The 25,173-nt window shown below is 40.6% G+C and overlaps 1 protein-coding gene across 12 annotated transcripts in view; it reads left to right on the top strand.

The window, feature by feature from the left end:
- Positions 1-25,173, top strand: part of cadpsb (Ca2+-dependent activator protein for secretion b) — a 69,120-nt gene that overhangs the window by 38,054 nt on the left and 5,893 nt on the right. The window contains exons 7-29 of one of the 12 annotated variants that reach the window (XM_084928894.1): positions 1,349-1,460; positions 2,318-2,457; positions 2,893-2,959; positions 3,282-3,390; positions 3,493-3,705; positions 6,192-6,203; positions 9,103-9,239; positions 9,340-9,527; positions 10,301-10,402; positions 10,502-10,565; positions 10,663-10,786; positions 12,073-12,141; positions 15,024-15,130; positions 17,836-17,865; positions 20,254-20,410; positions 20,525-20,666; positions 21,426-21,587; positions 22,858-23,013; positions 23,160-23,307; positions 23,414-23,488; positions 23,596-23,679; positions 23,956-23,988; positions 24,158-24,265. In XM_084928894.1, coding sequence (XP_084785020.1) covers positions 1,349-1,460; positions 2,318-2,457; positions 2,893-2,959; positions 3,282-3,390; positions 3,493-3,705; positions 6,192-6,203; positions 9,103-9,239; positions 9,340-9,527; positions 10,301-10,402; positions 10,502-10,565; positions 10,663-10,786; positions 12,073-12,141; positions 15,024-15,130; positions 17,836-17,865; positions 20,254-20,410; positions 20,525-20,666; positions 21,426-21,587; positions 22,858-23,013; positions 23,160-23,307; positions 23,414-23,488; positions 23,596-23,679; positions 23,956-23,988; positions 24,158-24,265 — 2,539 coding nt within the window. Of the gene's footprint in view, positions 1-1,348; positions 1,461-2,317; positions 2,458-2,892; positions 2,960-3,281; positions 3,391-3,492; positions 3,706-6,191; positions 6,204-9,102; positions 9,240-9,339; positions 9,528-10,300; positions 10,403-10,501; positions 10,566-10,662; positions 10,787-12,072; positions 12,142-13,035; positions 13,069-15,023; positions 15,131-17,835; positions 17,866-20,253; positions 20,411-20,524; positions 20,667-21,425; positions 21,588-22,857; positions 23,014-23,159; positions 23,308-23,413; positions 23,489-23,595; positions 23,680-23,955; positions 23,989-24,157; positions 24,266-25,173 lie in introns of all 12 variants that reach the window. The other 11 variants (XM_084928897.1, XM_084928903.1, XM_084928896.1 and 8 more) reach the window with 11 other exon arrangements.

The following is a 25,173-nucleotide window of genomic DNA, read 5'->3' as shown; positions in this document are numbered from 1 at the left end:
CTCACACCGAGGCTGCTGGCTATAAGCTCTGGATCGCTGAAGCCCCTTTGCCTTTGTTGCTTCTTTGTCCATGTTCAGCTGGGTGAGGGTGATATAAGGGTCTAATTAGGTTTGTTGTTACAAATGTTTGTCTGGTGATTCCTTTGCAGTTTACTTTGGTGAACTTTGTGTCTTCACTTACAGTGAGGAGCTACTGCTAATGGCATGTTAGTGTGTGGCTGTGATGGCTGTAAGTGTGTGTGAAAGTATTTGCCTGGCTGCTGTGCACATTTTGCAAATGTTGCACACCCATGAAAAGTGTGAATGCTGGAAATCACATGATTTCAGTGTCTGGGGCTAATATGTAGTCAGTTTACTTACTGTCCTGGTAGAAATGGTAAAAACGAAATGACACCGTTGATACCAGTAGATACTGAAGTAAATTAAAGTGTGTTTTCTTTCTTTCTTTTGTGTTTCAAGTATGCAACTTTCATTGTGACCAGACTATTCCAGTCTGGCTGGAACAAGTCATGATGGACTATAGATTGATTCACAACTTGTCTAGAGTGTTTACTGCCTCTCACTGGCTCCAATCCCTCCCGTGGATGAATTATTTATAATACAAATATGAACGAGGACAAGTTTTGTTTTGTTTTTTTAAAGACAGCTAGAAGTTCCTGTTTTGCTCTCCACGTGGACCACTCGGCGGCAACTGATAAATTGATACTCCTCACAATATAAACAGACTACAAATCGACTCGAGAAATCTTCAGTACCAAAAATATTGCCCCTCAATTGCAGTTTGTCTCTATATAGATTTTAAGCGTTTTAAAGATCCTTTGTCTTACTCTTGAGTCTCAAAAATCAAGTAGAAAAGATACATTGATTTTGACTATTCTCTGGTCTCACTGTTTATTTATTTATTGCTGACAGAGAACAACAGTCAGAACAAATAAATTGTGTCTGCTATCTTGTTTGTTTTATCCTGACTTTGACTTACTGTAAGTTCATGCGACTTTGCCGTAATCCTTGTTTTTTTTTATTCCTTTAATCAGACCACCTCTATCTTTCTCCTGTGATACAAAAGATTGGAGTGTTTGTGTGCATAAACATTGCATTGTATGCTTCAGTCCCAGGAGGCTCAGCTGAATTTATTTGATTAAAGCAAAAAGCATCTGAAAACGGTTTGATTTGAATTTGAAATTGTTTACTGACATTTTCGGTGTAATTTACATATAAAATACTGCAACTAAGGTGAAATCTGTCTCCCAGACTGACTAGCAATTAAAAATGACAATTGATGGGAACACGGACTCACCGTGGTGTCATGGAAACTAACCTCTGGAGTGCTTTTTGTTGTCTGTTTCAGCTGGGGGACCCAAGGTGACTTCACCACTACACACCCTTTGCCTGCTGTCAAGGTGAAGCTGTTTACAGAGAGTACAGGGGTGCTGGCGCTGGAAGACAAAGAACTGGGCCGGGTAACATTTCTGCTTATTGTTTTATTAGCGCACTAACACTCTGATGTTGACATAGCGATGAAAATAGTGCAAACTTGTGTTTTGATTATAGAAATACATGCACAGTCACTCAAAGCAGTTTTATTTATGTAGCTGTGCATCATTCTGATTGTAATACGCTCAAAAGAGTCTCCAGGGTCCTGTCACATGACTGCGATTTATAAATAGGGTTTTGTTATTTTGCTCTAGTTCCAGTATTTTTTTTAAAAAAAATTTTATTTTTCCATGAGCTCTTTTGAAAGTACAAACGGCTCTCACATTTTGAAATTTTCACATTGTGGTGTATCTGAATTTGACTGCTGCACATCTGTTAAGAGTAGACTGATAAAAAATTCTTGCCTCATTCCTAACAAGAGACTTCCAGCCTTTGAGCATTACTCAAACATGACTCAAACGTGAACAAAGCAGAAACATGAATCGCTTCTTTACCCTGCTTTTTCCTGTCGTGTAAATGTGACAGGTAGTTAAGGAAGGTGGTGTTGCTGGTTTGCGTTGGGGCAGCGGCGCCTCAGACGTCCCTGTAGTGGCAGTGACCTTGGTTCTTTGATCTCCCACTGCAGCAGAGTTGGCAGGCTTCCTCAAAGCTCTTTAACTCAGCAAAGAGAGATTAGACCCCCCTCTTCGGGGAGGGAGAGCAAAGCACAGTTCTTCTTCCTCACTACCTTTTTTTAAAATTTCTTTTGAAAAGCAAACACACAAAATCACTAATGCATGCAAGCAGACTGATTGACACTGCTCAATGTTGTACAGATTAAAGATTTACCACCTGGTCATGTATAATTTCTTGTATTTAATGATCTGCTTTTCTGCGAGTGCAGGTTGTCCTCCACCCAACTCCTAACAGCCCCAAACAGTCAGAACTCCACAAAATGACTGTTACCAAGGCCTGCCCTGACCAAGATCTCAAGATCAAACTGGCCATACGTATGGACAAACCACAGAACATGAAACACTGCGGGTAAGCAATCCACTGTCAAGCAACACGTGCAGTGGTGTTCTTATTTTTATATTCCACATCTTTCCTATAGAACTCCAACTCTGAGCTCCTTGGCCTCATTTCTACTCACCTACCATGGAAAAGTACTGTGAAGTGCATTACTCCCCCTGGTGGATGCCAATGTGTAGTTTAATTTAATCATTTTAGAAGACGCTAACACATGCAAAGCGTTTGGCATTAATCACATTTTATTCATGTAACAGTTAAAGTGTACTTCTTAAGAATTTGGATCAACTTGGATCAATTTCTATTTTTTCGTCATTTTGTAACAAATCCACATAACTTAAGATCAAATATAAAAAACTCTGCTTCAGTGCTTCAGATGGAGTTAGCATTTGTGTTCTTTATGACAGCTTCACTGTGTTCTGTCATCATGTGTGAACAATGTTTTGACAGGTATCTGTGGGCTTTTGGGAAGAATGTTTGGAAGCGCTGGAAGAAGCGTTTCTTTGTCCTCGTGCAGGTAAAAAACAAAACGTATTTTTAAGATCATTGCAGTGTTTCGGGTTTCCTGTAAGCCTACCAAATCAATATAGAGCACATGTCACTCGGGAGTCCATGTCGTTGTTTTATATAAAACTAGCATGTCCCAGTTTACAACCCCAAAAAGCTTTAACATCCTACATCCCACATTTTTTAACCGCTAATAACAATTAAATAGAAGTTTATTTGGTCTTATTCCCTACTAGTTGGGCCTGGTCACAGTTTGAGAATCACTAGCTTAAAGATTGTATAGAATGATTTTATTTGTGACTGATTTGACTGCAACTTTTTTCTTTTTACAGGTGAGTCAGTATACGTTTGCAATGTGCAGCTACCGAGAGAAAAAGTCAGAACCACAAGAGCTTTTGCAGCTGGACGGATATACTGTGGACTACAGTGATCCCCAGCCAGGTGAGGATTCACACCGGGACATACCTATACTCACACACACATAAACAAATGACACACACAATGTAAATATCTACCAGCTAATCCCCAGCTTTGCGTTATTAGGCTTAGATGGTGGCAGGGCTTTCTTCAATGCTGTGAAGGAAGGCGACACTGTGATCTTTGCCAGCGACGACGAGCAGGACCGCATCCTGTGGGTCCAGGCCATGTATCGCGCCACTGGCCAGTCCCATAAGCCTGTCCCACCCACTCAGGTCCAGAAACTAAATTCCAAAGGGGGTGCCTCAGCCCAAATGGATGCTCCCATTTCTCAGTTCTGTAAGTAGCCCAAAACACAACATAATCACCCAAGCAATAGCAGTTTTCATCCACAAAGCAGCGAAAGCTCTAAGCCATAACTGTCTCACGCCATGCGCTCCACACTGCAGTCACAATACGTGCTGATAGAACTAACACACAAGCACGCACGCACATGCATTTATCTCTCACAGATCCCTCCAGCATCTGATGGACTTCCACTCATTGTCACCACTCCCACAGTGTGTAAAGGTGCGATTCCATGCTATTTCATCAGTCTGTTCTCAAGGAACAACCAACCTAAAAAAGACCTTATCATACAGAAGTAGGCCATGGCGTGCAAAGATTTTATGAAGATTAAATAGGTCACCATACATAAGATTTGAACATTCAAGCCTACTGGGGTTGAATTCAGACTGACAGTGCCAGGGTGTGCTGCTCTTGTCCGAACCATAGCCCTGTTTTAATACAGTTGCCAACTCTAGATGGCTGCTCCGAGGGCAGCTGTTATTCTGAGACAGTTTCTCAGATGATCCTCATGTTGAAAATTTTAACCAATTTGTCACTGTACTTGCACTTCTAAGCAGTCCACAGGTCAGGTAGCAAAGTGAAGGTAAGACTGTCTACAGTAGTGTGGCATCTCTATCACCTTCTATTCTGACCGTCTCTTATGTCCCCTCCCTCCTCATTAAAGAAGGGAAAAATATATATTTTTGTAACTATAAAATCTAGAAGCAACATCTGTATTTATTCAAGTGGTTACTAATATGCAGTGAGTCATAATCAGTAAGTTCTTATTATTCTTGTGCAAAGGTTTAAACTACCTTAAATTTGCCCATGAGAACACTAACACAAAGCTTATTTACTTACTAAATGTAAAGTCACATGCTGCTTAACAATTCACAATAATAGATCCTGCTATTCAGAACCAAACACGACTTTTTTGTGTGCATCTTTTGACTCTTTGGGCTGAGAATAATTTCTTTTTCAATTGTAATGAGATTTTTTTTTCTTAGAATAATTATGTAAATTTAATTGGCTTTAAATACAAATACAAAAAACAAAACCTCAGGGTTGCAATAATACTATTCAAAAGTGCAAAGCCCCAAGTTTACTCCACTCTTTTATAAAAGTATCAGAAGACATGAATTGGGTCACTCAATGCAAATCCTGTCACATGAGATTCTATGTTGTTTCTCCATCGGTTTTTTTGTCCAGTATGTGATCGTTCTTGTGGTTAGTTGACTCCTCTGATGCCAGCTGTTGCCATTCAAAGCCTCTCACAGTGGCACAGACCTCCTTCCCCACCCTGAAACATTGTGGCACACCACGCGTACATGTTTCACCCCCTGGTGGTCTTGAATGGCACTGGGACCATAACATACACAGCCCTCCTGACTCTGCTGCAGTGAAAGGATGGAAAAGAAGAGTGCTATGAAGGTTCTGCAGCTTTAGTGCACATCACATAAAATGTTAAATAACACAGGTTTAGTCTGTGCAACAGCTTTCTGACATAATACTGCAAATAAATATGATAGAGTGTGAGGACATCCGATCAAAAGCCTTTATTTAAAAAAGAAAACCCCATATCTTGTGTTCTGTCCTTGACTGTAATATTAAAAGGGTTGTTTTCTTGACCTGACTCAGCTCCTCCAGAACAGAGAAGACAATTTCTCTCGTGAGGCGTTTCTATCGACTCGGTGTGTTGTTTTTTTTATTTGTTCAAAAACAGATGGACTTGTGGAAATTGTAGAAAAAGAATTACATCATTGCAGAAAAGCTTCCATTTCTGGCTATAGCGGAAATATCAAGCGCAACAAAGGGCAATTAGAATCAGACAGTAAAGTGCAGTAGTGACAACAATTACTTGCAAAACGAGTGGAGTGCACCTTTAAAGTGTGCTTAAATTTGTTGCTATAATTGTAAGAGGTTGGTGATAAAAACCTGACCTTCATTTCATCCAGCACCTTCATAGTCTCTTTTTCTTCTAAAAATGATTCGGGCCACCTTTTAGAGTTTCCTTTATAATGTAGGTGTTTGTGTTTGCCAGTGTCCCTTTTAAGAGTAAGCCTTGTGTTTGCTCTCTAATCAAACAAAGGGACAGTACTTACTGTGTAGCTCTCAACTCTTTAAGTAGCTGTCCATAACCAAGAGTAAACTGCAGTAGAGTGATGAGGATCGTAAGCTCTGTCTCCTTCCTCTGTCTCTGTCTGTCTGTCTCTCTCTCTTTCTCTCTCTTGCTTTCTGTCTCCCTCTTCCTTTCTCTAATATGCCTCAGCATCTGTTGTTCACATATCCTCACATGTACTCACACACCACCACCCACAAACTATCATGTTGGTATAGGTTGTTGTTTTTGAGTTGTGTTTTCTTCTTCATGCTTTGCCTGGACCCTTCTTAAGTAATGCAGCTGCTAGGTCAGGGTCTCTCGTGATTGCTCTCCTCCAGCCTTGTTGCTAGTCTTTATGTTATTCTGGTTTGTCCCTTCTTACCCTGCTGTCTTCTAGCTGGACTCAAGGGTAAGTGCTTCCCTGTAGCCGGCACAGCTCAGATAATCCCCGCCGATTATCTGACAAATGCAACGTCCTTTTCTCTCTTCTTTCCTTGTTCTCCTTTTTTTTCACGTCTCGCTTCATGTCTTAGATATTAGTTGATGACTTTTTGTTTTTAACAACCTCAGCTCTGAGGATGAAAGTATAAGCATCCATTCGTGCCAATATAGGATGCATGTATTTTATTCTTAGGAATTATTATTTGGCTCAATAATAGTTAAAGTTGATATCATAGTTGTTTCTGCATAATTGCCTTCTCTCTTTATTCTTATTGGTGGAAGGACCCCTCAGAGTAAAGCGATATCAGGCTAAAATGCGACGTGCTATTCATGAAGAAATGATTTCATAGTTTTGTATTACCAAGAATATTTAGTGTAAATGTATTATCAAAATCAAGAGCTGCAAACAACCCGATTCACAGACGAAACTGTAAAAGACTAATGTTTACATGTGTTTCTTTAAAGATAGAGATATGGATAAATTACAATGACAGCCTGTGTATGCAGTTGTTTCCCCAAAGTGTTTATGTTAATTATGCTTTACTTCAGAGGGCTCAATTGCTTTTAATTCTTTTTCTTTGAACTTTTCTTGACGAGAGTTGGCAAATATGTACGCGGAGTATTCTGAATGCCAAAGACAAGGAGTAGCTAATGCCGCCCCGTCTTATGATAAAATACTCCGGACTCCCACTCCTTCCTCCTATAGTAGATGGGCCTGTAGATAGAGGCTAGACCGGTAACTACACCTCCAGAAAGGAGCAATCTCATTTGATTTCTTTTGACTGCCCTTGTTTGCCTGAATAGGAGAACACCTGTGTCATGTGTCCATACTTTTGTACAAATACAGGAGTTTTCATTCATTTCCCCCATCTCCCAGAGAATGATACAGTTTTGCCTCTGTCGGCTTCATGCTATTTACCCATGTACTTGCACCAAAATTGTATTGCTACCCTATTAGAGTTCTCCAGTAGTGGTATGCCTGTTAGTGTGCTCTGTAGAGATCATGAATACACTGCAACATATTCAAGTATTGTCAACTTGCAAATGCGTAGAGAAGGGAAAAAAAGAGGAATGCATAAAAAAATGATCAAAATTGCAAATTTGAAAATGGGTCTGCAGATGTGCATGACATAATTAAAAGCTTTACGAAAAGTCACACTGTTCTCCAGCATGTAATCATTTAGAAATGTATGCAAAAGTACTCTCATATTTACTTTGGCAATTTGATTATTTTAACTTGAGAGTTATAGTAATGTTACTATAGCATTGAGTGTTTTCTGGACTTAAACTCCATTTTTATTCCAACTAAAGGAAATGTAGCCCACTCTCTGTGTCTCATAGTCCAACACCTGACACCTTGTGCTCACTCTTTGGATGTTTTCTCAACGCCTCACTTCCTTTTTGATGTCTCCCACAGTGTTTTCTTTGTCACCACTTTCCACCATGTTATTGTCAAATTGAAAGATTTTCTGACCAACCAGATCCTTTTTCATCCTGTCATCATCTCTTAACCAACGCTCCACTCATCTGTAACGCCGTTCACTGTCTTCTTTCATAGCGTTACCTTTATACATGATAACTTACTGTACCTGTCTTGTCCCTCCTCTCCTCTTCGCTCTGTTTCCCTGTTTTATTGTCCACATTTTACTTGTTGTCTTACAGGTTTTCTTTCTCAGATTGGAGTAAAAATTTGCTAAAATGTACCTTCCTTCAGGTTCCTTTTTTGGCAAACTTCAGCTAAGTTTTAGCACCCACATTAAACCCTTCCCCTCTTTCCCCTTCACTGACCTGGAGGTTGATAGATGTCACTTGTGCTTTATTCAATATTTTCCTGCCCTACCACGATCAGGTCTCCGCTTCCCTCACCCACCCCCCAAAATCATCATCACTCATGTCAGTGTCTCTCGGACATGACACCTGTCACTCACACAGAGGACATGGCTGTGCCTCTTATCTATTTTGAAACATCTTCGTCCCCATCATTTTTTCCATTTTTCTCTTTGACAGCTTTAATATTTGCAGAACAAGAAATGACTGTTTTGGTTTAGAGGGTAGAAAAAAAAGATTATCCCACTAATGGTTTCAACACCCATTTTTACATTACTTCCATTCCATGTTTTTCATTTTGTCATTGTTTAATGTTACTAATGTCTTTCTTCATTTAGGGAGCAGGTTTAACATTTTGAAAAGTCCTCTTGTTACAGAGAAGGTTAGTGGCAAAAGCACTGTAGCAAGATAAACATTAAAAACCCAATAGAGCTCGAGTAGAGGTTCAGGATCCATATTCAGAGAGAAATCTGCAAATCTTAAGAATTTGTTTATCAAAATAACTTTTTGTTCTTTTATTAGAACTGTTTTTTACAGCATGTTCAAATGATTTCTCCTTTGCCATATTTGTGCCTTTTTTATTAGCACACGTGTCAATATTTATCAGGACCTGAGTGACAACAGTCGCGAATGGCAGAATCTATTGAATACATAAAGAAGAATGGATCTAATATTTTTTTTTTTTTTACATATTATTTACAGCATTTCATCCAAACACCTTTTGGCTCTGTTAGGATTTTTTCCCTTGCAAAACATTAGATGCATAAATGCACATACAGTAGAAGCACCCGTCCCTCTGAGTTTAGCTTCAGTTTGATAGAATCTCATTCACCAATACAAGAAAACTCTTTACGCTATCTGACACAATGCAAGTTGACAATGTAAGCTGTAAGTGTTTATAATTTGCCCTTAGAAGTAGCCCAAAAAAAAAGCCTCCCTGGTGTTTCTCGTGTTGTAATGAAGACTTGCTGTTGCCCTGTGCCTCACTGATGTCGTCTCCTCTGAACCGTGTGCTTTTCCCTGTGCCGTTGGCCGGATAGACGCTGACAGAGCTCAGAAACATGGCATGGATGAATTTATCTCCGCTAACCCCTGTAGCTTTGACCACGCCTCGCTTTTTGAGATGATGCAGCGACTCACGTTGGACCACAGGCTCAACGACACCTTCTGCTGCCTGGTGAGTTTGTTTCCGCTCGTTGTCGCATGAATGACAGTGGGTCCTCTTTAGTCAGTTGTTATCAAGTAGTACACTGTGCGTCTGTGTTTGTGTGGTGTAGGGATGGTTCAGCCCGGGCCAGGTGTTTGTCTTGGATGAGTACTGCGCAAGGAACGGAGTTCGGGGTTGTCACAGACACCTGTGTTACCTGCGTGATCTCCTGGAAAGGGCAGAAAATGGGGCCATTATCGACCCCACACTTCTTCACTACAGCTTCGCTTTTTGTGCCTCCCATGTCCATGGGAACAGGTGTGCGCTAAGTCCTTCTTTATGAAATATTATGACATTTATAAACATATTTACATTTTGTGACTTTCAACCTTCATTTGTAACAATTACACTTTGTCAGGCAAAGCTATGCCTCCTATGGATGCAGTAGTTGAGAAAATTAAAGATGCATTAACACAGGATAAGATCAGAATGGAAAGGTTTTGTTTCCATCAAATTATTTTTGTCATGTTTATGTGTTCTTAATTTTTTATGTTGTTGCGGTTACATTTTTTTGGCCTTTCTTTCTGTATTTCATGTTATGTTGTTAATCAATTGCGTATCTCTACATATTTCCTTGTTTTCTACCACTTTCTTTGTTTTTTTTTTCTTTTCTCTCTGTCCTTTGTTGCCATAGTCTCTTACTGTCCATATTATTCATCCTCCCATGCATCTGTTAAAGTCAGAGAGGGCATCAGTTACTGGGGCCCACTGGGCTATGAGGTCCTAAAATCCCCAAAGAGCTCCCAAAGCCCAGATCCCCGTGCTGCCTCTAAACGAGCATGCATATTCAAGTTTAGAAAGAAAAAGGAGTCCAAAAATCCACTGATTCAAGGTGAAAACAGGTGAGACATGGTCATTTTTTCAATGTGTAACACTGGAGGGAACTCAAGAAAAAGAAAAAAAATTCACTCAATCAGTTCCCTGGGGTGTGAAAGCTGTTAACCAGAGATTTGGGGGCTTAGATAAGGGGTTATATACGTTGTACTTTGGGGTTGCAGCTGGGTTAACGTTTGTGGGTGCAATCTTCATAGGCCAGACGGGCTGACTACAGTGACAGTGGATGAGAAGGAGCGCTTTGAAGATATCAAGGAGCGATTGCGTGTGATATTGGAAAACCGGATTGTAAATTTCAGGTGATTGCCGCGTCACTAAAACCAGATTACACCAAGTCACAAAACATCCCGGTTATTGGTATTTTTCTCTGTTATTAAATCTGCGGTGTTCCCTTGTAGATATTGTTTCCCCTTCGGTCGTCCAGAGGGTGCACTGAAGGCCACTTTATCTTTGCTGGAGAGGGTCAGTAAATGCTTAAATAAAAACATTTTATGAACAATGAAAAAGGTGCCCTCTGAAATATTGAGGTTCTGTGAGTCATCTTCGATGTGGCCTGCAGGTCCTGATGAAGGACATTGTGACCCCGGTTCCACCAGAAGAAGTTAAAGGGGTAATTCGCAAATGTTTGGAGCAGGCTGCTCAGCTCAACTACCAGCGGATTAAAGACTATGCTAAAATTGAAGGTAACCAGAACAACACAATTCACTGTCACATAATGACTGCTGGGATCAGGGTACAAATGCTATGCATCTGCTAAACATTCCTACTGATCATGAAGATGTCATGTTTTACAGACTCAGATTGAAGTGCCCAGTCAGTGGTTTGGTAGAAAACGACAGAGTGAACAATCAGTATATCTCCATATGTTCTTTTTCTTCTGTGAGACTGCCTGTCATGTTATCAATTAATTTACACATGGTAAATTCACTTGGTATATGGTATATTTGTGTCCATATCCCAAATGATTTGTGGCAAATGATTTGTCACAGTCACTTTCTGTCTCTCAGTCCAATAACTCTCTCCTTTGTTTCAGGCCTGCTTTAGCTCTGTGCTGTTCTGTAGGTCAAGTTGGCTTTTGTGTAGAGGTGTGTGAGTAAAAATGCATTCAAATCCAAAGCCCTGAAATCTGTTGATGTGCCGATCTCTCTTTGTGCCTTGACTATTCGAGCTGTGTAGTATCCTGGCTTCTGACATTTGATGATTGGATTGTAAGTTCAGCTTAAATGACTCCCAGCTCCCAGTCGACACACACTCCCTCTCTTCCACTATCTTACTGTTAGCTCCAACCTCTCTGATACCTCCAGCTGACTCTGCCCGCCCCTCTTTACACTCCCTGCCTTGAAATACCAGCAGCTCTCCTGTCAACTGTGTCTTATGCTCTTGCTGAAGACCACTATCTTCTGCTCCCTCCCCTGTCTGCTCTGCTTTTTCCCCCCTCTCCACACAGATGTCACTTTTTCTAACCTCTCTACTATGTGATGAGTGGCTTCTAACCAAAGGAATGCTGGGATTGAATGCATACAAACCAGCATCAGCCTTGCATGTGCTTTGAGACATAACACGGCCTTTCTTTACTGGCATGGATTACATATGAAAAAATACATAAAGACATTTTAGGATGTCTTATTTCTTCCTCTTGCTGTGTCTATTTTTCAACATACCAGTTGCACTGACATGCACATTTACATAGAGATCTCTGATGTTGTTTATGCCTTGAAAGAAATCCCTCAGGGTGCTAAAGATACTAAGGACTGAAACCTTACTATCTTTTCATGCTGTGTGAATTTATTTCCACCTGTCCTTGTGAGGCATCTGATTCAAATTTTACCAACGATTTGACCTTATTATTGGGCCTCCTGCCCAACAGATTGTCTCCTTCACCTGGACAGCCCTCTTCCCATCACCCTCTGACCTTTAGACTTCCCCCTTCTGACCCCATCCTTTTGCATGCCCCGATCCTTTTTTATAGGGAAAAAGAGGGAAATGTTTGAGCACCCTGTCTTCTGCTTGGCATCTCAAGTGATGGATTTAACCATCCGTGAGTACCTTCATCATCTCCTCCCATCCCCCCCCCCCTCATTCTTTTAAGCGCACCTTCACCTCATCCCCTCCCTTCTGCCTCTTCTCTTTCTCCAGAAATGTTGCTCCTGCCATGCTTGTTTTTATCTGTGCCTTTGTCTGTGAGAGTGAGTGGGGAGTGCACCAGTTGAGAGATCTGAGCAGTACCACACAGAATCAGTAGGGGTCCATTTTTTTGCACCATCTGTTTGTGATGCACATGAATGAGCGGTCTGGTCTGTAAGCTTCTTTCTTTTGGTTTGAAGCCCATTCCTTTGACTTGAATGCATTTTTATATTGCTTACATTGGTATCTGTTTTCAGTCATTTGGTCTGATCATGTGTCAGTGGTGTGCTGTGCCGAACAGGTAGGCTTATTTGTCACCGTGTCTCCAGTGACAGTGAAAGAGCATCTGTTGACAGAGCTATTGAATGGGATCAACAGGATAGGGTGTATGGATGTAACAGCTCCAGTTTGTGTTTTAACTTGACTCAGGTCAACTCAAGTCACTCAGCGTGTCCTGTCTACGGTCCTTTAAGCTGTTTGTGTCCCCTACCTGTTTGCAATAGTCGAAGCTTTGTCTGTTTGTTAACAAAAAAAACATCTTATCACTTTTTTTTTTAAATTTTCCACAGGCTACTGTTTCAGTGTTTCTATTTTTTATTGTGTGTTTGTGACGTTTGTCTGTTGCCTAGAAGCGTCAGTCCCTGGAGCTGAAAGTGTCCCAGCAGATTCATTTAAAGGGTCACGTGGCGATGAACAACAAGCCTGAGTTCCCCCAAGCCCCCATCCCCTTTCGTGAAAATAACCATAGAGCCGTGCTAATTCTAAACATCTCCTTTTTATCTTTTCTCTCCCCTTTTTCTCGCTGAAGTTGAGAAAGGTCAAAAGGATCAAAAGGATCCAGGTGAACCCATGTTTAGCTTATGGTTTAGCTATAGTGCACACTTACATTTACATATACAAATACACCCACACCTTACACACATGTTTACTGCAAATCAGTGTAAGACATATGCATGCATTTACCATTAGCACATCTTCTATACACACTTTAAATATTGTACAAGTTCTCAAATGTCTTGGCATGTCTTAAAAAAGCAGTAAATCTGTAGAGATTGTACTACTTTATATTTTTCCAGATTAAAATCTGGAGCAGTGAATTACACGGCTGAAAATGTTATTTCCACTCCATTCAAATGTAGTGTACTCACACTTGAATAAAGGTGAACAAGTGTGTTTTTCGGTAGACATGTTAAGAGACCATCAAAACCATAAAGTAATGCAATCTCTTACATATGGTCCTATATTTTTATCTACATTATAATGTAATGTAAAAAGACATAAGCAACACTTTAATGCAACCCCCCCCCCCATCACACAAATTAGCATACATTTCCACCACAGGCCACACATGAAAATGGGTTTAAACCTGGACAGGGCCGTTCTTTGTGGAGTTTGTATGGCTTTCTCTTTGAGCGCATGTGCAATGGAATAAAAAAGCAACAACAAAACAAACAAAACTTTGCTCCTCTTTAAACCATATTATATCTAATTCAAACCCTCGTGATAAGGCATTATTAGAAGTCTTAAATATTACTTTACAGCTCAGTTCCCTCTATGTGGCATTTGAAAGTGTAATCTCTACTGCTAGCTTAGGGTTCCTTCACTTAATTTTTCACCAGGCTCCGAAAAAAAATATTCATTTGGCTTGAGCAGCAATACCCGCAGAACCCTAAAATAATAATGAAAACAGCAAAAGGCTTCCAGTCAGAACTGCAGACTTCTACTGTTTTATGTAGAGTTATGTATTTATGTGCTTTTGATTTCAGATCTGTGTAGCCATTCAGTTCCATGTTCAAAATATGTCATGCCATATAATCACAGTGTTTAAAGAACAACTCCATTTCATGACACATATCTGTTTTTATCAGATCGTTCTGCCGACAAAGGTACGAGCAAGTGATTTGGAGCTTTTGCTAATCATAGATCAAAGTCACCAGCTGATAAGTGAGGAACAGCTTTCATGAGCACATAAGCACAGTTTAAGAGAAATCCAAAATCAGCACGCTTGTAAAAATATTCATTACCTTCAGGAATTTCATCAGATAATTGGCAACTATTTTATTAATTTGATCCAAGCACCTGCCTTTTTATAAAATTAGTTCTAACAAAGAAAACTATGAGCCAGCCAATGTGTGTATTATTATATTGAGATCAGATTACTTATAAAATAATATATATTTAAGTAGATTCTTATACACTTGTTGGTCTTAAGAAAAAAATAATTACAGAAATATGTATAAATGTCCCTTTCATGTAGTTCTAGCCACGAGTGTTTGTAGAGAACCCGATCCTTAGTCATATTAGACATCCAGTATTATTAGCTTTAAATTAATAATCTCATCCAATCATATAACTTCAAAGAGAAGGAATGAATAATTTTTACTGTGCGTGTTCACAGAGTATTTTTGGCCATGAGACAGCTCCTTATACAGATGGCTTATTCAGTACCGCTACACAATATGCATGTTTTCAATGCTGCATTGCACCTCCATCTCAGCGCCACTATTCCTGTGTCTGATACTCCTCCAACATGAGTCTGATTATCCCATAAATGCATCAACTCTGTTGCTTTATGTCATGCAGCCCAAAATGCATACACAGTAAATAAGAACACGCTTTACTTGTTATGGGGGGTATGGTAGGTAAACATCACAGCGTAAGTGCTGTGTTTATACTTTTATTAAACGGTCAAAAATATAAACAGAAAAAAAATCTTTTGAATAGTCATAAAAATCCCCCTGGAATCCTCTGTGCTTGACTAACCACTCATCCCTCACCCTCATCCTTTTGTCTCAGAGAACGTAGGCCGCTTAGTCACGCCTGCCAAAAAGCTGGAGGAAACAATTCGCCTGGCGGAGTTAGTCATAGAGGTCCTCCAGCAGAACCAGGAACACCATGCGGAGGTGAGTGAGAACCCTCTCCTCCTCTCCTCCTCAAAGCACTTTCCCTCTATGCTCTCACTCTTATCTCACTTGCCCCACAGCAGGGAGCTAGCCTTATTATCAATCCTCTATAAATAAAGCTGCTTTCATCTATGGGTCACTAAAAAAAAAAAAAGGAAAAAACTTTCAAAGATTAATTCAATTTCGGAAAGCTCTAATTGGTGTTCAACAGACCATCGCCACATGGAATCAGAGGGCCATGTTTGAGGGTAGACTGTAAATTAGACAGAAATGGTACAATGGCATCTTTTTTTGCTGTGATGACAGTGCATTAGTTTTACATAAGTTGTTAAAACGGTAGTATTATGTTGAGGATACTCCAGTATAGTTGTCTGGCTGGAAGAAAAAACACAAGGTGAAACAAGTTAATGCGCATTTTCATGGCTTCTACTGTGCTGCTTCCCTTTGGTCACACACAAAAAGATCACTTATAATAAACCTCAGGCCTTACGCTGAATTTAAAGTAGTAAGTAAAACACATTGTTCCCAAGAAAACTGGTCTTTGTGAAATTAAATTAGATGCTTTTATCAATAATACTAAACTGCCATAGTCTGTATTGTAGTGTGTTTTGTGACTCTACCAATGAAAAACAAAAACATTACCTGATTTAAATATGGCTGTTATCTTCTCCAGCGCAGTCTCCTTGTACGCTTTAGGCACTGGTATGTTTAGATTGCTCCCTTGCAGTCCACCATTGTGTCAAAATGGTCAAAAGCCTTTAGCTTGAATTGCATTTTGTGGAAGAGGCCAGAGTTACAGGGACCTAAGTCTGGCAAGCTGGCTTAGCGGGGAGCAACAATCGAAAGCATTAACATTTAAATTCTGAGGGATGAATTCGAAGCTGGTGAATTTTTAAAAAGGAAGCATACTCCTGCTCAGGGCTGGACTGGGACACAAAATCGGCCCTGGCATTTTTGGTCCAGGCATCTCCCTCGCTGTGGTCCCTCCTCGTGCACTTTTTTACGAAGTCACAGCCTCCTGTGACTGTGAGGAGTTGACGGTGCAGCAGCCCCGACAGCTAACATGTCGGTTAATTTTGCTGCATTTATTTCTATTTTTCTGTCTCAGCATTTTAGCTCCACTTTTTCGCTACCTCATCAACACGAAGCTACTTGGGCGAAGGTAGTTAAGACATTTTATTGGGCAATACAGTGGCAGTAATGAAGATGAATGAATGGGCTGCTGTCAGTGCTTGTGGGGCCAGTGTGCAGCGGTCTTTCAGTTGCCCCATCGGTCCAAAAGTGAGTCGGCCCACCAGGAAAATGCCCGGTATGCCAGTTTACCAGTCTAGCCCTGCTCTTGGTCCCGCTCTTCACCTGATGAGCCACCTTCAGTCTTGTTGTCTGTTGGCTCTTCCACTGAAAAATGTTTTTCTTCTCTGGGTTGTACTGAAAAGCCAGCTCAGTAATGAGTCTCGACAGGTTGAGGTAGTTTGAGATTTGCGGTGAAAGGTTTTCCAGAGGTGCACAGGTAAAAAGCCTTCAAGGAGAGATCACCACATTTAAATCAGATAATGTTTTTGCTTTTTCTTGGGGGAATCGTGAAAGCCATGTAAATGAAACCTGAGAGGTTTAGATGGGAATTCACATAGCCACATGTGAAGTATTTCAAAAGGGTTCAAAAGCCTAAAAAACTGAAATGTATGGGTTTACATATAAACAGAGCATTCTAAGTCGTAAGTTCAAATAGGATTTTATGTGAATAAATATAGTCTTAAAGAAAAGATGTAGTGTTGAATAAATCTAGTGGAGTCACAAGTATAATACATCCCAGTGAAATGTAGTGGAGTGGAGGCATAAGGTAGCATAAACTGTAACAACTCAGTCAGTCTTAATTTCACCAGTTTATTCCAATGGAGTCAACAAAGATATACTGCTGTTTTGACATTTAGCATATTTTGTCCCAAATAAAATGGTGAAATTTACATTAGTTAACCTTTTACTTAAACACAGTCTTTGCTACTGTTTTACCTTTAGATCTGTATGGCTTTGGTTTAGCACCACAAGCTAATGGAGATGTTCTCATCCCAGGGTGTCAAACACTGCTGTCCTGTCTCATTCTGCTATATATGTTTGCAGATATATGCAAAAGTTGTTCTTTGTCAAATGTGCCTTGACACACGAGCTCTAGCAATACAAGACACCTCCACAGATCCTCCTTGAAAGAAACCAATTTGGCATTAAGTGATTGGAGGAGTCTTTGTGGAGCAAATCACTTTGGTTTGTGAGCCATTTGTGTTTTGCGCTTTGTTTTGCTTGTTTTTCACTAACGAATTTTAAGCATTTAGGCATAAAAATCGACTCGGTTAGAATTAGGAAGAGATCTCACTTTGGATTTTGCCCCTTTACAACTGTGCACACTGACAAAATGCACTTACCCAGTGGGTTTAACTGTGATATGAGTGTCTCTCAATATATTAGCAGCTTTTGACAGAATGGTAGTATTTGGCACTCTGGGAATGAGAACAAGCTGAACCAATATTCAAGGCAGGCATCTCCTTTTAAAAATCCATCTAGCTTCCTTATTCCATCGTGTTGGCGACTTTAGACATCAAGCTGATGGAAAGCATGATGAACAGCTGTGTAGATCTGAAGGTGATCCAAATGTGATCTTAGAATATACAGATAAAGCAGATTTACTGTATCTCTCTGAATATGCTTGACAGGCGGCAGTCACAAGTTCTGGAGATCAATCGGTACAGTATTTTTTTTTCTTTTTTTCCTCTTCAGTCCCCATCACGACCCTCCTGTATGGCATGTGCGCCACTATGGCAAGAAGCACGTTTCTAGACAGAGAATGAACTCAGTGGGTGGGTTTGTAGGCACAGAAGTGAGAGCAAATCTGTTTAAATATAAATTTTAAAAAAAAACACTTTAGCTTGCACAACATAATTGTTATCATAAAGCATGTTCATCGGGCCATAAAGAGGTTTCCTTTCTATCCTAGCATGCTGAACCAGTAAATTTCCCAAAGTATGCTCCATGTGAACCTTTGAAGTTTGATCCTCCATAAACATTTGTTTCCCCTCCATCCAGCAGTTAATTTCACAGTCCGCACCTGTTTAAGCATTACTTCTCCAGCTTCTCCTCTTCCATCCCTCTCTGCTGTCTATTCTCAGTTTACAAACCCTAACAAATAAATGCTTCAAAAATACATTATTGTTCTGAACATCTTCCTGTATTCTCACTGTCATATGATTGGTGACTGCCCAAGCAGGGAAAAGAGGTATGTAGTCAAGTTGAATGAGAAACTCCCGTAATGCTCTGTGCATGTCCAGTAGATGATTCTACATCTCTCCCCTAAGCAAACTACACCCCCTTTAAGACTGGTCCCTTGACATGGTTGCACTGATACAGCACTAGAGTTTGTTTTGGCTGAACAGTGGGTCTGCCGTAGATTTCTCAGGGTCCTGTATGTGTTCCTTAACCACTAACAAAGGTTGGAGGCTACTCAGCCTGGTGACCTTTGAGCCTTTCCCCTTCCCTGTTGGAAGCTATTTACTGTCCTCCCCTTTAGCTGATATAAGAGTATATATCCTTGAATGCGATGGAGAAGAGCCTTGTTTGCTGCCTGTGTTTCTAACATTAGAGCTATCATGATTTTTAAACCTTTGAAGTGACAGGTAAGTAGGAAGGTAAGTAAGGTTCTGACTGCTGCTGTGGTGGTTAAATAAGGTGGTCGATTAACAATAAACAGCAGTAAAGTAGAGCATGCAGCATAACTTGGAAAGATTCAGCTTCATTAATTGAACTTGGCAATATGTTAGTCTGAATGATAAGCAAATAAGCCAAGCCAAGACTGCCAGCAAAGCAACTACTGTACCTCTGCTGTCAAAGGGTGAGAAAGTCCTGACTGTGCTAGAAAAACGATCTGCTGAATCTCAGACACCTACTTAACTAATTGGAACAGACACACTCCAACACTAGAGATGTTGTATGCTGCAGTCTTTGGTGTGTCTAGACAGTGATGTGCATGAGACACATTCACATCTAGTGGGCTATGGGTTTGTTGGTGATGTGAATGGTGGACCCCCTCATCTCTCAGCTGGAGAGAAAAGCATGCAGGGAGATCCACGTTTGCATGAGAAGAGCACCCTAGATGTAAAGATACTGTCATGAATAGAAGGCACAAAGATGCAACCCCACTGTGCAAATCTTCTCCCAAGTATAATCTGGATTTGAATTCATGTACCAATTAGGAAGAGCTGTGGATTTGATCTAGTTGTATGCCATGGAAAACATACACAAGCACACAAGCTGACAGCTGTGATAGATTTTCTGTTCATTTGAAAGGAAATACCCGGCAATTACAGAATTCACACACGGCACGGAAAAGTCATTCGGTATCCACAAATATAACCAAATATCTTCTCAAATTAAATAACAGGGGACGTCTAATGGACACCCGTAACAGAGAGAAGCAGCTGGACTGCTCAAAGGTAGTAAATCAGTCTTCTGGCAACTCTGTTTACACTCGATTTTAAAATGCTAACCAGATCACAGATAAACAAATGCAAATAACTACGGGCGGGTTTTGCAATTACTGAAATCATTTGAGAGGGTGGTCTGTGGTGCATTCGGCTTTATATGTTTTCTACTATAACAGGAAATGTATCATCAATGCTTGGTTGAGAAAGAGAAGCGCTAGGTTATACAGTGATGCTAGCAAACTTGTGCATTCGAATACTGTGTGACCTGCCAATTAGTGTAGGTAATACAAAAAGCCCACTTAAAAACCAGGAGTGTGCCCTGCCTCTTACCCTGTGCTGTGAGACCCTGGTAGTCTAGCTGCTTCCCTCTGTTTCAAGTGTTTAAACTAAGTAAAGCCAACCAGCTTCTGACTTTAGCTTCATATTCAAGTGTAACATCCAAAGTATGAAAAATCAAGTCCCAGCAAGAAAGGGGAAGGATATTTGCCAAAATGCCAAACTATTCTCTCAACACACCAAACATGCATCAACCCAGTGGTATTTCCTTTTAAGAGCGATACTGTCCAGTAGTGTTTATTATTCCCTCATTTCCCTCTCACCTTTTAACAGGAGGACTTGTTCACCTGTTTGCTTTCCCTCCTGCTGTGTCTCTAGGCATTTGCATGGTGGACAGACCTTATGGTGGAACATGCAGAAAACTTCCTGGCCCTCTACGCCATCGACATGGATGCCGCTCTGGAGATCCAGTCACCTGAGAGCTGGGACAGCTTTCCCCTTTTCCAGCTGCTCAATGACTTCCTCCGGACAGATTGTAAGTTCATGCAGTTGGCCCATCTTTATGTTTCAGCTACCTTCAGGTATTTTCATCTAAAAAAAAAAAAAAAGTATGATATCCTTTTGTAACACGCTTTTTCCCCCCTCCTAGATCATCTGTGCAATGGAAAGTTTCACAAACATCTTCAAGATCTGTATGCTCCTCTGGTGGTTAGATATGTGGATCTGATGGAGTCCTCCATCGCACAATCAATTCACAAGGGCTTTGAGAGAGAGTCCTGGGAGCCTGTAAAGTAAGGAGCTTCCGTCTTTATAGCTAGGCTGTAGGATGGCTGGAGATGCAAAGCTTTTTTATGCAGATGACAGACTGACTGACTGTGTGGAGGCTGAAAAATCTGGTAGCGCAGCTGTAATGTTCATCCAAGCTTCCTGTAGCTTCACTTTTAAAGAACGAGCCAAGTGTGGGCTGAACAACCTCTTTATCCTGTTGAAAAAATTGGTTTTTTATTCTGAAAATAGTGCTTGATTAATGTATGTCTCACCAATTCTCGCCGACACATTGGGGTCAGGGCAAAACATAGTATCCCTGTTGTTCTGTGTGTGAACTAACATTCATGACGTGTGCTTTGACATGTTACCAGAAAAAAAATTGCCTCCAGTTTGTTATGTTGCTACTTTATTTGTTGTGGCTTTAATATGTCTGCTTTCACGTTTTCCTTTCATTGCAAAGATTATATTTAAGGTGTATTAAGGTAACCTGTATTTTCTTGGTCTTTATTCGTGTTCATTCTTTGGGTTTTCGGTATTACTTTGCTTGTCTCTATCGCTGCATTTAATACTTTATGTGTGTGTCCAGCTCTCTTTACTCTTGAGTATTTTTGTAAAATGTGAGTCTTTGACAGTTACCGTCCCTTCTATGTGCATTACTCTTTGTTCCAGTCTTCACATATTTTCAGATTTTACTTTTATGATGAGTGTTACATTGCTTTCTGCAGCTCCCACGCCACTGTTATGGATTCTTTTTTTTTTCTTTTTGTCTGTCTTTTCTGCAGGAGTTTAACAAGTAATCTGCCCAATGTGAATCTACCAAATGTGAACCTCCAAATTCCCAAAGTACCAAATCTGCCAGTGCCAGTAGCAGGACTATCAGTTAACCTTCCACAAATGCCTAGCTTTTCTACCCCGTCATGGATGGCTGCTATATATGACTCTGAGTGTGTATTCAACTAGTTCACTTTAGATTTACTGAGAAAGCAGAGATAACTTGGTATGAAGATGCCCGTGAGTAAGGACAATTAAAAAAGATATGCCAAATTTTGAAATTGTAGCAAAAAATGTAAATGAAGTCGAAACTGACATTCAAATTCAACAAAATCTGAATCGGTTTTCTCCTGTGAATACTTGCCACTTATTGCTGTTCATGTTCATGCCAAGGTCACTGAGAGGTGTTAGAGTAGATGTAAAATGAGAGGCTGTAATGCTCTCATTTGTCTCAACATGCATGCTGTTGAGCTGAGGTGTGGAGATACAGGCTGAAAAAAAAAATAAACGAATCAAGCAAAAAAAAAAAAAAAAAAGGAGTTCTAAGGCTATTGGAGTTCTACCGTGCAGAAAATGTTCCCCATTTGAAACATCAAGATCTCCATTGTACAAAATGTGTATCTCCCCAGAGTTGTTGTCCACAAACATTTGCTCTAGTGATGCTTAGCGAATTGTAGATTGTACATGGCCGTAGGTTCATCTCTGACCTTGACCACCTGCTAGTAGTCTGATTGGGAGGGCAGACAGAGCGGCTCGGAGTGGAGATGATAAAGTGGAGAGGCTTAGAGGCAGGAGTTCAAACCTCTCCGCCTCTGTTTTTATCTCCTTTCCTTCCTCACTCTAAATGTAACACTTTTCCCAATCAGCTCTACTCAGGATGCCTAAAAAGGTCTGCATGGTTTGTTTGATAATCCTTCCAGGGGTCCCACCAGCCTGGGGACATGGATGTTGAGAGAGGGCCTGTGATGAGTGAAGCCAATTTGGAGATTTTTTAAATGTTTTTTGGACACTGACTATAAATGCCTTTTTTTTTTTTTTTTTGCACGCCCTCCCTCACTTCCTCCATTCCCTACTCCTTTGTGTGATTAGCTGCTGTATCTGCAGTGACTTTACCTGCATGTGGCCACTTCACATACCAGTCAATAATCATACTCTGTAGCATGGTTATTGATCTGTTACAGTAAACCCTTCCCGCTCCTTTTTCACCCATAAACTGACTGTCCAGAAACTCCTGAACAAACAGGAAAGGAGACACGTAGGTGGACCAGTCAGTATATGGCCAGAGCAAAATTGTGTAAAAAAAAAAAAAGTGTAGCGGCACAGCATCCACCTCTGCTCCTGCCACTACAACCCCCACCCCCTCCAAACCTTTAATCCCCCCCCCCAGGAAACAGGTTGACATTTGTCTTCTGACCTGTGTATGTGTGTTTGGGTCAATGGCAGTAATGGCTCCGGGACATCGGAGGACCTCTTCTGGAAGCTGGACGCCCTCCAGACTTTCATCAGGGACCTGCACTGGCCTGAGGAGGAGTTTGCCAAACACCTCGAGAGCCGCATCAAGCTCATGTCGAGCAACATGATCGAGAACTGTGTCAAACGGTGTGTATTTGTGTGACTGTGCGTGAGATGATGACAAACTGCGAGAGACACAAAAGCTCCAAAATGCAAAGAGTTTGTTTTCTGCATAATGAACATCTGCAGCACATTTTCATTTTAGAGTGTATCATTTTTAATTTGCACTGCAGCACCAGGATGGCATTTGAGTCCAAGCTGGCAAAGAGCAGCAAGTCCACAGATTTCCGCATCTCTCCAACATTATGCACCATGTTCAACGTGATGGTGGACGCCAAGGACCAATCAGCAAAATTGTGTGCTATGGAGATGGGCCAAGAGGTAAAAACTTCATCTGGGGTAATGATTGCATGTTGGACAATGAGGCTTTGTGCTTTTAATTTGCTGACGTGAATACTTTTGTTGGAAATTCTTCTGCTTTCCACAGAAACAGTTCCACTCCCAGATAGACGAGCTGATTGAGGAGAGTGTGAGGGACATGATTCAGCTTCTGGTCGCAAAGGTGCAGCTTCATATCAGCTTACTTTGATAACAATAATAGAAAAAAATGTAACTTGACTCTTTTAAAATATGATTATTAGATTGTTCATGATTCCTCTCGTTTTTCAGTTTGTTGCCATATTGGAGGGAGTGCTGGCCAAAATTTCCAGATATGATGAAGGCACTCTCTTTTCTTCATTCCTTTCATTCACGGTAAGATTTTTCTTTCTTCAGTCCCTCAGTTTATTTTTCTTGAAACTATTCTTTAAAAAAAAAAATCACTTTATATTCTGAAAAACTACTTAGTACCAAATCCAGTGAATTTATTTCCTGAAAGCCTGCTTTTTTGTCTCATGGGGGGTTAAAAAAGGGTAAAAGAACTCTAGTTTTGTATCTTTAATAGTAAAATATTCCAAGCCCTAATGAATCTGACGATAATTAACATTTCACCTTTCAGCCACTGTTTGACGGTTTTGTTTCGACTTTCAGGTGAAAGCTGCTTCAAAATATGTGGATGTACCTGTAAGTTTAACAGCCTCTGACTTTCCTGTTTTGTTTGTGAGCATTTAGAGCTGAACAAAATATCATCTGAGTGATTTTGTTCTACCTTTTTGAAGACAGTAATTATTGGTACAGCCGCTTGTTTGCTCTTCTCCTGAGTCATGACCCTATTCTTTGTCTGTTCTTATAGAAACCTGGAATGGATGTAGCTGACGGCTACGTGACCTTTGTGCGCCACTCTCAGGATATGCTTCGTGATAAGGTCAATGAGGAGGTGTATATAGAAAGGTTATTTGATGTAAGTAAGATGCCGTCTCCTCCTCAAAAAAAGGGAGGGGCCTTCCAAAATGTGGCAAAACAACAGGGCAGAGAGGGATAAGTCCCATTTTGAGACCAGGAAATGTATTTCTGCCTGGAAGAAGAGGCTTTTCTGATCCCTTCTCGACTTTTCTGTCTCTCTGTCTCTTTTCTTTCCGAATCTCAGCTGCCCTCTGCATTCTGGTGTGCATTGCCACAGTGCTTTTAGGCCTTTGTGTATTAAAAAATCAAACTTTTACTTACCAAAGAGTCCATAAAAGCATCCTCAGAAAGGATTATCTAAAGCAGTGCTCTCTGTGGAAAGAACAGAACTGTCCATACTGATCATATGCCAGGACACCAAGTTCTTGTATTTTTTAAGTCACCACTGTCCTCTGCTTTCAGATGCTTTCCACACAAAACATGTCAGCCTCCTGAATGAAAATAAAAACCCACTCAGTCCTTTTGTCGTCAGTCCACAGTGAAGCACCTGTGCAGTTTCTGTGTGTGAAATGAAAACGCTGGGTGAATGATGCACTGCTGGACGGGCCTGGGTCAATCTGAGAGGCTGACATGGCAAATACCCTTGATCTGTTAGAACAGTGGTTCCCAACCACCCAAGGAAAATGCGATCAGTCATGATGATGATGATAAATGTGAACAGAAAGGAGACATCACACCCCCCTTTTTTTAATTACACCCCGAGCAGTCTGTTGCACAACTTAGACTGAGGTGAGTGAACAGCAGTGTAAGCATAAACCAAATTTCATCATTTAGATAAAATGCAAGAGAAAGATGAAAATAGATGCACTGGTAGTAAAAATGATAACCTGCAACAGACTTTTCAGTCCTAAAGTGCAAATTTATCTTTGCAACACCTTTTAAATAAACATTGCAATTCAAAGCATC

This window comes from Perissodus microlepis, chromosome 5 (genome assembly GCF_051167445.1).
Source record: "Perissodus microlepis isolate ML-2025 ecotype Zambia chromosome 5, ASM5116744v1, whole genome shotgun sequence".
NCBI classification, from domain to species: domain Eukaryota; kingdom Metazoa; phylum Chordata; class Actinopteri; order Cichliformes; family Cichlidae; genus Perissodus; species Perissodus microlepis.
Note: the sequence above shows the minus strand (reverse complement) of the source record. Positions and strands in the feature narration are given on the sequence as shown.